The 18971-nt window shown below is 39.4% G+C and overlaps 1 protein-coding gene across 1 annotated transcript in view; it reads right to left on the reverse strand.

Moving 5' to 3' along the window:
* Positions 1-16970, reverse strand: part of LOC137236069 (uncharacterized) — a 44548-nt gene extending 27578 nt beyond the window's left edge. Inside the window, 2 exon segments of the mRNA XM_067758765.1 lie at positions 98-299; positions 16957-16970. Coding sequence (XP_067614866.1) covers positions 98-299; positions 16957-16970 — 216 coding nt within the window.
* Positions 16971-18971: the final 2001 nt, after the last annotated feature.

Raw genomic sequence — 18971 nt, forward strand, 5'->3', positions numbered from 1 at the left:
TTTAAATAAATAATAAAATAAAATAATTATTAACAATTGCAATGTCTAAACATACTGAGAACAGCATAGTTATCACTTATCTATAATCTAAACCAACCTTAAATTTAAGCACATCCTCCATACGCGCCGTTTTGCCATCACTAACGCATGACTGAAAGAAACTCGGCGCAACCGAAACGCCCAGCGCCTCGCTGGTCATGCCCGTACTGGCTTGTGTTGCATTGCTGGCAATAACACGGAATGTACCAAAGAGTAAAACTAATAAACGTTGAGTGTATTTCGGCAGTGATGTAAATAATCTGAAAGCAAAAAAAAAAAAACAAGAATGAAGTTTATAAATATCATTATCATACTTTAGTCTTTTACCCGGAAAAAAATCCGATTTTCAATGGAAGCAAAATACCTAGGGGTTATACTGGACAGAACCCTTTTCGCCTGTACTCGACTTTATGGCAAAAACATGGGTGTTATCTCGCGAAATGTTATATTGGACACGTAATATTTTTGTGACGCCGGTGTTGTTGCTGCGATAAGGACACTCCCCACAGGCCTTGGGGAGTGTTATCGATGTTGATGGTCCTTTGCCGGATACAGATCCGGTAAGTTCTGGTAAAAAGCACCATTAAAGGACTAGCCCTCTCGGCAACGATTCGGTATGACCACATGAAACCTTCTAGGCCATCCCGCCCTCCCACTTCCTGGATACATGAGGAACTTGAGGTCGCTAGAGCCTCGGCTGTTAAATAAACAGGATTCGCCACGGATAGGTGAGGTTGACAATTGGGTTGGAGAAGCTATATATTGCGCTGGCAACCCCTTGAATCAATTCGGTATTTTAGTCGCATACCTGTCGCGGGTACATCTTAAGCCCCATAACCCGCTGGGGAGCCAGTAGTCATCTACGATTCCTTAATTTGGTGGCCGAAGACCACGCAAAGAACAGCAATAACAAAACTAAGCAAATTGCATCGAATAGTTTGTTTTGGCAAAACGGGTGCAATGAGACCGTCCCCTGCTTATGCACTTAGTGCCTATTCTAATAGAGAACGATACAACACTTGCTGCAGTACGCCTTCAAAGTATTTTTGAAGTAAAGAGTGTAAAGATGGTAAACTGAAGGTAATAAGAAAATTCATAGGTAATCCTGTATTGCAAACTGGAAACCAAAACCACGATTTTATTATAATGGGCTCTCCGGCATCAGGAACATGAAGGTAATGAACAGGCAGACTACCTAGCCAAGCAGGGTTCTTTAGCAACATTCCATGGTTCAGAGCCCTTCTGTGTACTCACAAAGGCACGCAAGAGGAACCATAACTAACTGGGTACAGAGCATTTCCGACGACACTGGATTGAATGCCCAGGGCAAAGGCAGGCCAAATTGTTTATACTTCCAGCAAAGATAGTATCAGCCACTCTTAATCTAAGTAGAGAGGACCTACGCACTCTCACTGAGTACTATGCGGGGCACAGTTGTCCACTATATAACGTAAGTTAAATCTTTCGATACACAAATCTGTCGCTTTTGTGAGCTGAAAGATAAAACGCCGTTTCACATACTCTCTGCCATCTAGGAGGCGTGACTTTTAGTCCCTGCGTGATATTGAGTAAAAGGGCTCCACATGCAGTAAGGCTGCACAACAATAAAGGTCAAGCACAATAGATCTAAATAAAGCCCTATAATAATAATTTTAAATATTAGCGCGCTGTTCTCATTGATATTCGAATAATGAGAAAAGTGTATTAAAGAAAATAAACAAATGATACATAAATATTACGTGCTAACACGGCTTAAGCCCTTGGTACAATATACCCTATTTGCAGTAGAGCATAAAACAAAAAAAGTATGTCTTTTTTCTCATAATTTTGAGTTTTTTGCAACAAACTTCTCATCGTCGCCTTCATATTAGGGTCACTTTTAACCGGCTTTGAAGAATATGTACCAATACATTGATAAGGTATGTTAATAAGATAATGTATGGTCCTCTAGGCTCTTCTAAGACGCTCTATCTAAGAACTTTTTTTTAAACGCCCTATCTCAGAGCATTTATGCGAAAAATTCTAGGATATGAATTTTTCTTAAGAAAATTCGTTTTTCAAAGGTTTGCTGAGATACGCCCTTGTCGAAACAGCATCCGATGCAATGGGGTGTAAGGCAAATTTTTGCTTTTTCGATACGCTCTAATTTAAAGTATAGTAGATTATATACAAGTTTGAATGACGACAACTAACCCTTACGAAGGTTAAGATGATTAAGATGGTAATAAAATACTGACACAAATCAGTTCTAGGAAGTATCACAATGTAAATATACATATGTATATGAATGTGTGCATGTATGCTCTAAACGTAAATTGAGCCGTTAAGCACAGGTAGTGATCGTGATCTTACTAAATAGACCATCTTTACCGCATGGTTAAACAAAATTTAGTGAGTCATAGACAATTGTGTTCATAAAAATAGAATGCATTTTAAATGATAATCGTTTTTTAGAGTTTTTTTTTGTATCTCACCTAGTTCTGACACAAGCTGTAAAGCTGAAGCTGAAGCAACTCGATGATGAAAACTATCATCCCGCCTGCAACTGCAGCAGGAACGGAGTTACAGTATATTAAAACGTACCGCTTGGACTCTTATTGGACAGTGGCCCACCGGAACGACAATCACAATTAATAGCAAAGTCTTCATGCACTCCCGGCCAGAAAAATCTCGGTACCCTCCTGCAAGAGGTAGTATCTACCCAGCCATGGTGACCAGCGGAGCTCCAAATTACCTAATTCCCTATAACATTCGACTTTCAGAATCAATTAACACGAGACTGTAAACAGCCCAATTATGCTCAAAATAAGATATCTCATCAATACCTTAGTATTTTAAATCTTTACACGACTTAAGTTCGGATATTCTGAGTTCGAGTTTAAAAACTTGGTTTTTTCTCTGAGTGTATTGCAACACTTTACTCGTATTTACAAAAGTAACGCCATTACATATCATAACAGTCAAAACTAAAGCAGGAAGCAGAAGCAAACAAACCATAAAATATTACCAACACACACATTTCTCAAAACATAAAACTGCATTCTGACAAAAATAAGCAGCAAAAAATTACCCTAATTGAAAGCGCTCTCATGACAAAAGCTTACTTAGATCACACTTGAAGCCTGTGCGTAATACATATAGTACACACAGGCATGTGTAATGTCAGAATTTAAAAATTTGTTAAGCGTTAATTATACATACATTTGTACATATATCCATGATATTGCTCCGATCTGCTAATTGCATCGTGTCATATCTTACAACACAAAAAACAAAAACGTATCTCAACGCTAAGTGAAAATGTCAAGCTCTGTTAAAACCATTGAACTCAGTACGCTTACGAGGGCGAACATAATTTCGTACTCGCAGTTGACTGGTGCGGTACGTTGCGAGAATTCGCTTTCAATAACGCTGAAGCCTTTTTAGACTTAATTATGTTTAGGAGGATTCTACTTTGGTAGAGTTAATAAAAGTAATCAATAACCAGATAACCGCTTTAATACTTCTATCTTCGCAGTAAGATAATTCACGGTTTTTTCGATCGAGTTAGGTACAAGGAAAAATAAACTTACTAGTCTAAGCCTTTGGGGCTGGTATGATATGCCATTGCAACTTAAGAAATAAAAAAATATACTTAGAGATAAGCGCATACACATATCGCAGTCAAATACAAAACAAGTCTTAAGCTATGCTGGGATAATTCCACACTATAACTAAAGTTGTTTTATGCGGTTAAAAGCATTTAACTGTATATCTCAAAACTTGGAAACCCTGAAGCTGTCATGGTTTAGTGAATAGATAGGATCAGAAATTCAAGCCGCGGCACGCATAAGGACAAAACTGTTGGAAACAAGTAAGGAAGATTAAGTTCGGGTGTAACCGAACATTACAAATTACAGCTTGCAAAACTTTTAAATTATCTTCTTTTAAAAGTAGGCGGTGCCACGATCATTGTCCAAAATTTTACTAATTTTCTATTCTGCGTCATAAAGTCAACCCACCTACAAAGTTTCATCGCTTTATCCGTCTTTGGTTATGAATTATCGCACTTTTTCGGTTTTTCGAAATTTTCGATATCGAAAAAGTTGGCGTGGTTATAGTCCGATTTTGTTCATTTTAAATAGCGATCTGATATGAGTGCCCAGAAATTTACATACCAAATTTCATCAAGATACCTCAAAATTTACTCAAGTTATCCTGCTAACGGACGGACATGGCTAAACTAATTTCTTTTTTCGCCCAGATCATTTTGATATATATAAGTCTATATCTATCTCGATTAGTTTATGCCATTACGGGGTACCGTTAAAATTAATATACTCTGTGAGCTCTGCTCAGCTGTTTTTCAAACTCTCAGAGGGCTTTTCTGTAATTGCCTCAGCACGTGCCGTTAGGAGTTGGAATAGAAATGAAATGTCACTTCAATGTGTAGTCAGCATTTGACGTCATCATTATCAGTCGACCGGAAAATATAGTACGAAAACTTGCAATTTTTATTTTTTATTGCTGTTTCTCTTCATTTTAAATCATTTCGGACAATAAAAAAAATTTCCAGACAAATAGCCACTTTTAATCATTTCTCGACTACTAACCGATTATGCCGGCAGCCGTGTTGTTGTTAGCAGTGCTTCGCCCCATTCAATGGGTGCGACCAGTCACAAATTGTCATCAAAGTCCTTTTAACGAGAGTCCAAGGAAATTAGCAGTTTCAACAGGGATTTGCCATAGGGAAGTCGGTTTTAGTGATGTATATTGGAACGATTTTCCGTCATCCCTTGTCAAATTTGGTTCTGAGACAAACCGATCGGCGTTGTGCCATCATCAGTGTCGATTTTCGTTCTGATCTGTTTTTGTCGTTTGTCCTGTATTTATAGTTCGTAGGTACATGAGCAGGTATTGTAAAAATTGATGCTTGTGTATATTTAGTTATGTGTACCGAGGGTGGTTTTTACTGATCGATTTGTGTGGCTGACTGGGCAGGTAAAAATCCGTAATTTTATTCGTTTGACCTTTTTTGTGGGTTTGTTGTTTTGGTGCGTTAATTGTTTTGTGTTTATTTGTTGTTGTGTGTTTGTCTGTTGTAACTCTGTGATTACTTTGTTTCTTGTAAACAAGCTTTAAAGGCTCGAATATTGTGTCAGAAATTGTGTTTATCTGTTCGTTTATTATTCTACCGTCGAATGTTTTCTGTTTGTAGATTTCCATGTTTTCGAGTACGTTGAGACGTCGGCCTTTTGCTTGTATGTGAAGAACTCTAACTGTTTTATTGATATTTGCTGGGGAACATTCATTATCGACCATGTGATTCGCGAAGTTAAATAAATAAATAAATGTAAGGCGAGATAACCTCCGAAGAGATCTAAGGCCGAACTTCTCTTCCAATTTGCGTCGTACTCCTCTTGATTTTCCCTACAAATTGGCCGCACGGGAAATACATGTTTTATGCCGACTTCGAACGGCATCTGCAAGGCAGATGAGTTTTCACTGAGAGCTTTTCATGGCAGAACAACCCGGAGCGCTTGCCAAACACTGCCGAGGGGCGACCCCGCTTAGACAAATTTTCTTCTAATTTAAAAACTTTATTTCTAAAATTTTGATGTTGCTTTGCCCGGGGTGCGAACTCAGGGCATACGGTGTGGTAGGCGGAGCACGCTACCATCATACCACGGTGTCGCGAAGTTAGACTCGGGAATAATGTTTGGATTACGTATTTTTTGTTGTAATCTCTAATATGTTCTCTGAACCTCGTTCTTATTTGCCGTCCTCTTTGTCCTATGTAACTATGTTGGGATCCCCAGGTAAGCTTGTATACGCCGTGGCTATTAAACGGATCCTCTGAGTTAGTGTTAGTTCTTAGTTTGCGCCCTAGATTGTTCGATGTTTTGAATGCTGTGTTAATGTTGTATTTTTCAAAGAAGTTTGCCAATTTATATGTTGCTTTTCCTCTATATGTATGTCATAGTCGTCCAGCTATTATTTTCCTTTTCATAATATCTTTTTGGTTCTCCATTTGTCCTTCTGAGCTTATCAACCAGTGCTTTTTTATATCCGTTATTTGCAGCGATGTTATATATGATCTCAAGTTCTCTCTTATATGTCTCTTGTGTAAGAGGTGTTCTTTCAAGTCTATGTACCAAGTGCCGTTCTAGTGTGTAAGTTCCTCATTACACTTAAAAAGATGGTTGGGGACACATCACATTACGTATGTCGGGGTTTATTCTGGACAAGTAATAATTTAACCTGTTACAGTATCCAGAACTAAGTTGGGCCAGGGTGACCGTGTCTCCCTTGGTTGTGTTCTTTCTTCTTCTGCGCGGCCTGGCAAAGGCGTTTACAGATTCCGTGTGGATTTTGCTTAGGGCCCCGTATGCTTGTCTGGATCAAACGGCTGTGTTGGCATTTGTTGGCCCATTTAATTTGGTGCCAGTCGCCGTGGTGTGGTGGTAGCGTGTTCCTGGGTTCAAGTACCGGGAAAAGCAATATCAAAAAATTTGAGAAAAGTTTTTTTAATTAGAAAAATGTTTTTCCAAGCGGGGTCGCTTTCGGCTATGGTATGTCTGCCGTGAAAAGGGTTTCAATGAAAATTCATCTGCCTTGCAGCTGCCGTTCGGAGTCGGCATTAAACATGTAGCACCCGCCAGTTATCACATCGAAGAAGCGACTGGTGCGCTTGTTGAACGGCAATAACCGTTTAAACGGTTAAGCGCCAATTGAGTGAGTAAGTAGCTAAGTAAATAATGACCCGCCAAGCCATTTTGTATGAAAAATTAAAAAGAAGCACGATCTTTTTGTAGGTAAATTGCGCAAAGTATACATTTTCTTCGATATACGGTGTTGGCTTCATGTGCAGGATCGTAAATCTTACTGGGAAATTTTCTCCTTTTTCAACACCGTCCATGATTCTGAGCTAAATGTCAGAACAGGTATTATTAACCGAGACAGGGCTTTTCAGTTGCCCTCTCAGTCCAAAGTAGTTGGTCTTCTAGGCTAGCACTTAGGCAATTCACAAGGTCTCCTATTAGTCGTATCTGCTATATTTCAATCAAATTATATGTATACTGGAAACCATGGAAACAACTAAAAACCTAAGACTTTACAACGAATACGACACTCTTGTAAATTGCCTTATTTTTTCACTTAACGCCGTTTTCTAAATAAACGAAAACATTCGCAGTTTCGTATTTGTTTCTCTAAACTCAGTGGTGGGATTTTCAATCTACGAAGTCAAATTTTTAATATTAATTCTAGTCTGGTAACGCCTGCAATATCAGTGCCATGCAGGGTAACATTTAATTAAATATTTGAAACATTCAAAATGTTTTAACTTTTTTTATGAAAACATCTAACTAAATCACATTATTATCATTGCACTTTTGTACTTAACAAAAATCAGCTTCAACGACTTAAAACACCTTAGAATTTTCCAAGGCAGACAAGTGGTCGGTCGAGTCGACCGATTGCAGCCATAAAGTGTGTCAGTAAAGACGTCAATGACATTTGGAAAATAAGAAAATCGAAAAAAATTACAAAGCCGGTTCAAATACATTCAATTTCTGTGCAAAATCTTTAATTTTTATTTACATATGTCTGTGCGTATGAATGTGTATGTATGTGTGTAACTGAGTCATATTTCATACGCAAGCCTTAATCATTTTCAAGAATGTTACATAAAACAAGTAAGGAAGGCTAAGTTCGGGTGCAACCGAACATTACATACTCAGTTGAGAGCTATGGAGACAAAATAAGGGAAATCACCATGTAGGAAAATGGACCTAGGGTAACCCTGGAATGTGGTTGTATGACATGTGTATCAAATGGAAGGTATTAAAGAGTATTTTAAGAGAGAGTAGGCCATAGTTCTATTGATGGACGCCATTTAGGGATATCGCCATAAAGGTGGACCAGGGCTGACTCTAGAATTTGTTTGTACGATATGGGTATCAAATGAAAGGTGTTACTGAGCATTTTAAGAGGGAGTGGGCCTTAGGTCTATCGGTGGACGCCTTTTCGAGATATCGCCATTAAGGTGGACTAGGGGTGACTCTAGAATGTGTTTGTACGATATGGCTATCAAATGAAAGGTGGTAATGAGTATTTTAAAAGGGAATGGGCTTTAGTTCTATAGGTGAACGCCTTTTCGAGAAATCGCCATAAAGGTGGACCAGGGGTGACTCTAGAATATGTTTGTACGATATGGGTATCGAATGAAAGCTGTTAATGAGTATTTTGAAAAAGAGTGATCATTAGTTCCATAGGTCGACGCCGTTTCGAGATATCGCCATATCAAACGAAAGGTGTTACTGAGCATTTTAAGAGGGAGTGGGCATGAGGTCTATAGGTGGACGCCTTTTCGAGATATCGTCATTAGGGTGGGCAGGGGTGACTCTAGAATGTGTTTGTACGATATGGGTATCAAACGAAAGGTGTTACTGAGCATTTTAAGAGGGAGTGGGCATTAGGTCTATAGGTGGACGCCTTTTCGAGAAATCGCCATTAGGGTGGGCCAGGGGTGACTCTAGAATGTTTGTACGATATGGGTATCAAACGAAAGGTGTTACTGAGCATTTTAAGAGGGAGTGGGCATTAGGTCTATAGGTGGACGCCTTTTCGAGATATCGCCATTAGGGTGGGCCAGAGGTGACTTTAGAATGTGTTTGTACGATATGGGTATCAAATGAAAGGTGGTAATGAGTATTTTAAAAGGGAGTAATCCTTAGTTCAATAGGTGGTCGCCTTTTCGAGATATCGCCATAAAGGTGGACCAAGGGTGACTCTAGAATGTTTGTACGATATGGGTATCAAACGAAAGGTGTTACTGAGCATTTCAAGAGAGAGTGGGCATTAGGTCTATAGGTGGACGCCTTTTCGAGATATCGCCATTAAGGTGGGCCAGGGGTGACTCTAGAATGTTTGTACGATATGGGTATGAAACGAAAGGTGTTACTGAGCATTTTAAGAGGGAGTGGACATTAGGTCTATAGGTGGACGCCTTTTCGAGATATCGCCATTAGGGTGGGCCAGGGGTGACTCTAGAATGTTTGTACGATATGGGTATCAAACGAAAGGTGTTACTGAGCATTTTAAGAGGGAGTGGACATTAGGTCTATAGGTGGACGCCTTTTCGAGATACCGCCATTAGGGTGGGCCAGGGGTGACTCTAGAATGTTTGTACGATATGGGTATCAAACGAAAGGTGTTACTGAGCATTTTAATAGGGAGTGGGCATTAGGTCTATAGGTGGACGCCTTTTCGAGATATCGCTATTAGGGTGGGCCAGGGGTGACTCTAGAATGTTTGTACGATATGGGTATCAAACGAAAGGTGTTACTGAGCATTTTAATAGGGGGTGGGCATTAGGTCTATAGGTGGACGCCTTTTCGAGATATCGCCATTAGGGTGGGCCAGGGGTGACTCTAGAATGTGTTTGTACGATATGGATATCAAATTAAAGGTATTAATGAGGGTTTTAAAAGCGAGTGGCCCTTAGATGTATATGTGAAGGCGTTCTCGGGATATCGACCAAAATGTGGACCAGGTGATCCAGAAAATCATCTGTCGGGTACTGCTAATTTATTTATATATGGAATACCACTAACAGTATTCCTGCCAAGATTCCAAGGGCTGTTGATTTCGCCTTGTAGAACTTTTTCATTTTCTTCTACTTAATATGGTAGGTTTCACACCCATTTTACAAAGTTTTTTCCAAAGTTATATTTTGCGTCAATAAACCAATCCAGTTACAATGTTTCATCCCTTTTTTCGTATTTGGTATAGAATTATGGCATCTTTTTATTTTTCGTAATTTTCGATATCCATAAAGTGGGCGTGGTTATGGTCGGATTTCGGCCATTTTTTATATCGAGATAAAGTGAGTTCAGATAAGTACGTGTGCTTAGTTTAGTAAAGATATATCGATTTTTGCTTAAGTTATTGTGTTAACGGCCGAGCGGAAGGACAGACCGATTTCGCCCTTTTTCACAGAAAACAGTTACCGTACTAGGAGCCAAGCCTCTACCAAATTTCACAAGGGTTGTTTAATTTTTGTTCGACTTATGGCGTTAAAAGTATCCTAGACAAATTAAATGAAAAAGGGCGGAGCCACGCCCATTTTGAAATTTTCTTTTATTTTTGTATTTTGTTGCACCATATCATTACTGGAGTTGAATGTTGACAGAATTTACTTATATACTGTAAAGATATTAAATTTTTTGTAAAAATTTTACTTTAAAAAAAATTTTTTTTAAAAGTGGGCGTGGTCCTTCCCCGATTTTGCTAATTTTTATTAAGCGTACATATAGTAATAGTAGTAACGTTCCTGACAAATTTCATTATGATATCTTCAACGACTGCCAAATTACACCTTGCAAAAGTTTTAAATTACCTTCTTTTAAAAGTGGGCGGTGCCACGCCCATTGTCCAAAATTTTACTAATCTTCTATTCTGCGTCATAAATTCAACTCATCTACCAAGTTTCGTCGCTTTATCGGTCTTTTGTAATGAATTATCGCACTTTTTCGGTTTTTCGAAATTTTCGATATCGAAAAAGTGGGCGTGGTTATAGTCCGATATCGTTCATTTTAAATAGCGATCTGAGATGAGTGCTCAGGAACCTACATACCAAATTTCATCAAGATACCTAAAAATTTACTCAAGTTATCGTGTTAACGGACGGACGGACGGACGGACGGACGGACATGGCTCAATCAAATTTTTTTTCGATCCTGATTATTTTGATATATGGAAGTCTATATCTATCTCGATTCCTTTATATATGTACAACCAACCGTTATCCAATCAAACTTAATATACTCTGTGAGCTCTGCTCAACTGAGTATAAAAACAAAAAAAATAAACTTAGCAATGCACTCGTAAAAAGGCGACTTAACTTGCGAATAATTAAATTTGCATGTCCCACTTTGTAAGGCGGACGACGAGGGAAAGGGTAGAATTTCAAATGAAGACTTTGCCACATTCAAGGTGTTAAATATGTTTTTGTGGGAGATATGCATTTTCTATTTGTTTTTTAGATTTTAGCATGTTGACGCTTATAAATATGTAATATGCATTGCATAGAATGATTAATTCGTAAAGTAGTTTGGAATAACTAAAGGAATATCATTATCTGAAAACATATTTTTACCTAGGCTTAACTTAGATTAATAGTCAATTATTTTATGATATTATTGTCAGTCAACTCGACATGAATGAAAAACAAGTAAGGAAGGCTAAGTTCGGGTGTAACCGAACATTACATACTCAGCTGAGAGCTTTGGAGACAAAATAAGGGAAAATCACTATGTAGGAAAATGAACCAAGGCTAACCCTTGAATACGTTCATATGACATGGGTATCAAATGGAAGATATTAAAGAGTATTTTAGAATGGAGTGGGCCATAGTTCTATAGGTGGACGCCATTTAGGGATATAGCCATAAAGGTGGCTCAGGGTTGACTCTAGAATGCGTTTGTACGTTATGGGTATCAAATGAAAGGAGTTAATGAGTATTTTAAAAGGGAGTGGGCCTTAGCTCTATAGGTGGACGCCTTCTCGAGATATAGCTATAAAGATGGACAAGGGGTGACTCTACAATATATTTGTACGATATGGGTATCAAATGAAAGGAGTTAATGAGTATTTTGAAAGGGCGTGGGGCTTAGTTCTATATGTGGAGGCCTTTTCGAGATATCGCCATAAAGGTGGACCAGGGGTGACTATAAAATTTGTTTGTACGATATGGGTATCAAATTAAAGGTACTAATGCGAGTTTTAAAAGGGAGTGGCACTTAGTTGTATATGTGAAGGCGTTTTCGATATATTGACCAAAATGTGGACCAGGGTGACCTAGAACATCATCTGTTGGGTACCGCTAAATTATTTATATATGTAATACCACGAACAGTATCCCTTCCATGATTCTAATGACTTTTGATTCCGCCCTGTAGAACTTTTCCATTTTCTTCTACTTAATATGGTAGGTGCCACACCCATTTTACAAATTTTTTTCTAAATTTATATTTTGCGTCAAAAAACTAATCGAAACACCATATTCATCCCTTTTTAAACGGTTTTATTTAGCTTGAGTTGACAGGCTGCACGGCCGCATGCACGGCCGTTGTGAACGAATCTTGCAATTGAAATTTAAGTAACTTCCCGATAAGCTACAAGCAATGATAATGACAATGCAATAATAAGAAAAAAATCGCCGCTAGGTGGCGCAAGGATCGAGATATTCGCAAAATTCGCATTTGTGGTCCGATTTGGCTCATATTTGGAACACATAATACATGTAAGAATAGAAATCGACATGTGAAAAAATATCGCCGCTAGGTGGCGCATGGATCGAGATATTCGCAAAATTCGCATTTGTGGTCCGATTTGATTTGGTCCATATTTCGAACACATAATACATACATGAATAGAAATCGACCTATGATGCCCGATTTGGCTCATATTTGGAACAAATATTGCATACAGTCCAGTAGAAGTGACATCAAAATATTTTGGAGTTGGAGGAGGGACAAGCATACGTGGCGCAGAGTTGAGTAAAGTCTTTGGAAGGATTATGTATTGAGGACTTAGGTTGTAACAAATTGTCAGGAAAGAGTCCTTGTAATAAGGAGTCACTAAATGAACTAAATAGAATGAGAAATAATAGGCAATTAAATAAAGACGAAAAACTTGAAAATAAAATAATTTAAAAAAAAAATTTTAAGTTAAACGGTTTTATTGAAAACAATACTTACATGAAATAATAATAATACGGAAAGCTAGAAAATAATTAGGTAGGTCCTAGGTACTAGTCATCACACTCCTTATCAATCTATGGCGTTGATCAGACAATTAAATAAAAGCGTTGGACGCGTCATATTTCTATTGATAATCATATATAAGACCAACTGAACCTTAATCAGGTTATGCTACGCCTCACATTTTTAGAAATTTCACGCGCCGGCGCTTTTATTTAATTATCTGATCAACGCCCTAGATTGATAAGGAGTGTGATGACTAGTACCTAGGACCTACCTAATTATTTTCTTCTAGCTTTTCGTATTATTATTATTTCATGTAAGTATTGTTTTCAATAAAACCGTTTAACTAAAAATTTTTTTTAAATTATTTTATTTCGTATTTGGTATAGAATTATGGCATTTTTTTCATTTTTCGAAATTTTCGATATCGAAATGGGTGTGGTCATAGTCGGATTTCGCCCATTTTAATACTAAGATAAAGTGAGTTCCGATAAGTATGTGAACTAAGTTTAGTAAAGATATATCGATTTTTGCTCAAGTTATCGTGTTAACGGCCAAGAGGACGGACAGGCGGTCGACTGTGTATACAAACTGGGCGTGGGTTCAACCGATTTCGTCCATTTTCACAGAAAACAGTTACCGGCATAGAAGCTATGCCTTACAAAATTTCACAAGGATTGGTAAATTTTTGTTCGACTTATGGCATTAAAATTATTTTAGACAAATTAAATGAAAAAGGGCGGAGCCACGCCCATTTTGGAAATTTCTTTTATTTTTGTATTTTGTTGCACCATATCATTACTGGAGTTGAATGTTGACATAGTTTACTTATATACTGTAAAGATATTAAATTTTTTGTAAAAATTTTACTTTTAAAGTTTTTTTCTAAGTGGGCGTGTTCGTCATCCGATTTTGCTAATTTTTATTTAGCACACATATAATAATAGGAGTAAAGTTCCTGCCAAATTTCATCATATCTTCAACGACTGCCAAATTACAGCTTGCTAAACTTTTAAATTACCTTCTTTTAAAAGTGGGCGGTGCCACACCCATTGTCCAAAATTTTACTAATTTTCTATTCTGCGTCATAAGGTCAACTCACCTACAAAGTTTCTTCGCTTTATCCGTCTTTGGTAATGAATTATCGCACTTTTTCGGTTTTTCGAAATTTCGATATCGAAAAGTGGGCGTGGTGACAGTCCGATTTCGTTCATTTATATAGCGATCTGAGATGAGTGCCCAGGAACTTACATACCAAATTTCATTAAGATACCTCAAAATTTACTCAAGTTATCGTGTTTGCGGACGGACGGACGGACATGGCTAAATGAATATAAGTCTATATGTATCTCGATTAGTATATGCCGTTACGGATTACCGTTATGCGAACAAAATTAATATACTCTGTGAGCTCTGCTCAGCTGAGTATAACAACGTTATCTGTCCATTGATCGTTGAATAGAGTTTTATACCCAAATTCGTATATGTATGTATGTATATAATATAATAATATAAATTATTAATTTCAGTGGTGCACAGGGGGCTAAAATACTTGGCTTGGATATCATAAGTGGTTCCAGGCTCTGGATCAGGGACTGTTATCAGTCTTAGACCGGCCATAGTGACTTATCGCGTGATTAGTTATCACGTCCTGCACGAGGTGCCCCTACTTATACTGATAATGGCGGATCTAGAGAGGACAACTCGATAAAACCCGCACCCCTGAGTCATTTTGCCGAGCTCAGGGGAGGGAGGACCCTGTTAAGGGTCAAGATCGGTACACAACGGTGACGAACTGGATTGTTAGGGACTTTGATTTTGACTATGTTTAGGAATTGATGACTTTGGGCTGGTAGGTGCGGTATTCTGCCACCTTAGTAGGTCGTGGTGAAACCCTATCGAAACGGCTGGTAGGCTAATGCTGCACCTGCCCACGTCCCGTTAGAACCGTGGCGGACCTCAAGGTACGTTCCGGCTCCGTCGCCGTTAGTTGGTGGTGTAGGTGCGGTTGAAGATTTTTCCGCTTTGCGTCCGGTCTGGCTCTGAACGCATTACTCATAAGGTAATGCGTCAACCCTCGCGTGGCCTCCCTGCGTAGCATAGATAACCACGAGACCGTTGAAGGGCGACTACACAATCGGCTCCGGATAGTGGCTTCTGGTGGAAAACTTCACCTCGGCAAGCAATAGCGCCTTTCAGCTGTCCTGCCCATTGAAAATTTACAGGGGGAAGGGCAAGCCGCCCCGGGTGGTCGGATTCTTTTGACGACCTAAGAGGATTTAAGGCCAATCAGTCTCCCGTCGTTTCTTCTTAAGACGTTTGAGCGGTTGATTGAACTGAACCTACGGGAAAGGATACCTCGGGGGTTACTGTCGGCTTCACAGCATGCGTACTGCAAAGGCAGATTGACGGAAACGGCTCTCCATTCGATTGTAAAGCAAATAGAGGGGTCCCTAGAACACAAAGAGTATTCTCTGGGTGCCTTTCGAGGGGGCTTTTAACAATGTCTTACCGGGGGCAACCGAAAGAGCTCTGGTGGGTTTAGGAGTCGAGGAGGCTCTGGTTGAATTTATTAGCAAACTTCTATGCGGCAGAATTGTCGCAGCGGAGTGGTGAGGGGCCATAATTAAGAGGAAGGTGTGCAGGGGTACGCCACAGGGGGGTGTCCTATCTCCTCTCCTCTGGGTTGTGGTAGTCAATGAGTTTCTTGTGGAGCTGGAAGCCAATGGTTGTCGGGTGGTTGCCTATGCAGATGACCTCGCTATCATATTCAGAGGCAAATTTCTGGGCACCTGGATACTGTGGCTAGGTGGGCTGTGGATTGGCGGTCAACCCGGGAAAAATGGAATTGATTCTTTTCACAAGGAGATATTAGTTGCCCGATTTCAGAACTCCCTCGGTTGGAGGGGTACGGTTGGTACTTTCTGATAGGGTTAAATATTTGGGGATTTTTTTGAACAAGAAACTGTCCTGGAGACCCAATGTGGAAGATCGGGCCAGGAAGGTCGCCATTGCCTTGTACTGCTGCAGAGGGGCTATCGGAAAGAGTTGGGGACTCCCGCCAAGTGTAGTACACTGGTTGTATGAGATGGTGGTCAAACCGATTCTGCTATATGGGCTGCTGGTCTGGTGGAAAGCTCTGGACACGGCGAGCACCTCCAAAATGTTAGTGTCAGTGCAACGGACGGCGCTGATCGGTATCAATGGCGCTCTCAGAACAACACCTACCTTGGCACTGAACGTCATGCTGAACATATACCCAGTAGATATTGCGGGAAAGGCGGCCGCGGCAAGGTCGTTGGTCAGGCTTCGTGATATGGGATATGGACTTTCTTAAAAAAAAAAAAATAAATGTAAGGCGCGATAACCTCCGAAAAGATCTAAGGCCGAGCTTCTCTTCCAATGTGCGTCGTGCTCCTCTTGATTTTCCCTACAAATTGGCCGGACGGGACCTACATGTTTCATGCCGACTCCGAACGGCATCTGCAAGGCAGACGAGTTTTCACTGAGAGCTTTTCATGGCAGAAATACACCCGGAGCGCTTGCCAAACACTGCCGAGGGGCGAAAGAAAAATTTTTTCTAATTGGAAAACCTTTTTTATAAAATTTTGATGTTGCTTGCCCGGGGTATGAACCCAGGGGATACGGTGTGGTAGGCGGAGCACGCTACCATCACACCACGTTGGCCGGTCTTTTGGCAAGAGCTAAATTTTAGCTGCAAGTTGCTGCGATTAAGGATGCGGTGGATGGAATGCTATCCAGTGCTACTACGGTTAGGGAATTTAACATCTATTCTGATAGCCAAGCGGATATCAAGGCCTTGAGCTCAACTGCAGTGCGATCGAGGGTGGTCTGGGAGTGCCTGACCTCGCTTGCGATTGCATCGAATTATTTTACAATTAAGATTATCTGGGTCCCGGGCCATAGTGATATCCCAGGTAACTGTCAAGCGGATCTCTTAGCCCGCATCGGTACAACTGAACCGGATGAAGAAGGCTGCAGGGATTTCGGGATCCTGCTGGCCACCTGTGGATTGCTCCTCCATAGCTGGGCTTCGAGTCAGCTCAGCAAACGTTGGGCGGACACCACGTCTTGCAGGGTAGCAAGATCTTTCTGGTCGAAAGTGGATGGCAGGTCTGCTGAAATAATTGGGTTCACTAAGGCTCACCTATCAATGGTCATTGGGGTTTTGACAGGGCACAGTCCCATGGATATCCATGCGGTACGTCTCAATATACGGGAAACTCCATCCTGCTGCAGCTGTATGGAGGATGATGAGGTGGAATCACCAAATCACTTTATGCTTGATTGCCCAGCTTTTGCCAGAACTAGGCGAAAGTACTTCGGTCGCGACTCACTTGGATCTCCCGAGTATTTATCCAAAGTTGAGATCGGTATCATTCGGAGCTTTATCGTTGCTACCCGACGATTCTCTAAGTAGCTAGATCTAAGTCACCGTTATTTTTGGTGTATGTGGTATCACAACGGACCTTCGTGTTGTCTAAGTGAGCTATCCTAATCAGGGCAGCTACCACCTAACCTATCCTATCCTATCAGTGGTGCACAACGCCCGCAGAGCTTCGAATACATGCGCACTTTTTTGTAGCAGTATGTGTTTACATGGAGATTGTTTGAGCGCAGAACTCTGGCATTTGTCCATAATAATCCAGTGTCAAAGAAACATAAATCTAAGTTCCAAACATTCGAGAACAAAATTTGATTTAAACCAGTTTTTAGTTTTTTTTATTTAAAATTTAGAACAAAACAATAAAACCGTTTAGAAAAAATATAACTTTCGAAACTTTTCCATGTTTTTGGAAGTGATGCTCCAAGTTTCGAAAGTAGATGTATGATGCTTCGAATTTGCATTTTTATGATGAAAAGATTGATATTAAAAAAAAATTACAAAAATTGTGAAAATATGCCGATTTTTATAGAAACTTACAAACAAATCACGCCAGCTTGGCTGATCTAACTAGCGCCAATTGGCGACACTAAGGGAACATAAATTGCTTTCCACCTGGTTCTTCCAGAGAAATGGGGACCGCCTTTTTATCTCTGCTTTCGTAAGCAGGTTCTGACAAGAATAGCTTCTGAGCCAGAGCATCCTTTTTAGTTCGCTTAGCAAGGCCTAGCCGGCAATAAGAAGTAGATTTATATTAAGTGTTAATTAAAGAGAAACTTATGAACATAGGGTGGGAAAGGAATATAAAAAAAAGATCAATAAAGATGAAGAAACTCCTATGAAAGTTATATTGGGTGTTGTATTTTTACTTACCTCTTTTTTATATCCCCTTTTAACAGATATGTTTATAAGTTTTGCTTTTACTCAATCTTAAAATAAATCCAATTTCTCAGTCCCTCTTTTTGTCTCCTAAACTTTCCTTTTCCTCTCACCCTTTTTGCTCAGACTTTCTTTCTCTTAATCTTCTTGATCTCCGTCTTTCCCTTCCCCAGTCTCTCCGATATGCCTCTTCCTTATTGTTCTCCCTGTTCCTAATAGTATTCCCCCTTCTCTCTACCTTTTCTTTTCCCTATTGTACCATCCTTTCTCCATAGCCCTCTCCCTCCCTTATAAATGGAATTACTATACCGAGTAAACTTTTAAACTTTATTTCATCTAAGCTTAATACACTCGGATTTATAATGAATTAAAGCGAATTTGGCCGTTTCGTAAACAATCACGCCTGTTATCTCTGTTTCTCAATAACTGCGCCAATTGGGAGCGCCAAGGGAGGTCAAGTATTCCTCCACCTACCTCTCCCAAGAAAAAAAAAACACAATTAAAATAATAAAATATATTAATTTAAATTTTAAGTGTTCTATTGAAATTGTGCCATTTCTGTGAGCCTCACTGTAAATTTATTGGCATGCATGCATGTACGCATTTTATTATGACAAATCAACTTCATTTTCTTTATCTTAATATTTATGCATTTGTCATCGCTTATTTTTTTTTAATCCATTTGATTGTTTTAAAAAATATTTACGCCCATGTATGAATGTATGTATGTATCTATGGTTATGGGCGGTAGCAGTCTGCTTTATCGGTAATTTTATCGTTGTAAAAACAAAATAAAATATTCTGTTTTCATTTGTATTCTTTACTGACAGCATCTGCTATTTATCTTTTAGTTGCTACTGTATAAATGAAATAATATCTCTGCACAAATGCAGAAACAA

Source organism: Eurosta solidaginis, unplaced genomic scaffold (assembly GCF_040869045.1).
Source record: "Eurosta solidaginis isolate ZX-2024a unplaced genomic scaffold, ASM4086904v1 ctg00001308.1, whole genome shotgun sequence".
In the NCBI taxonomy this organism is placed as follows: Eukaryota; Metazoa; Arthropoda; class Insecta; order Diptera; family Tephritidae; genus Eurosta; species Eurosta solidaginis.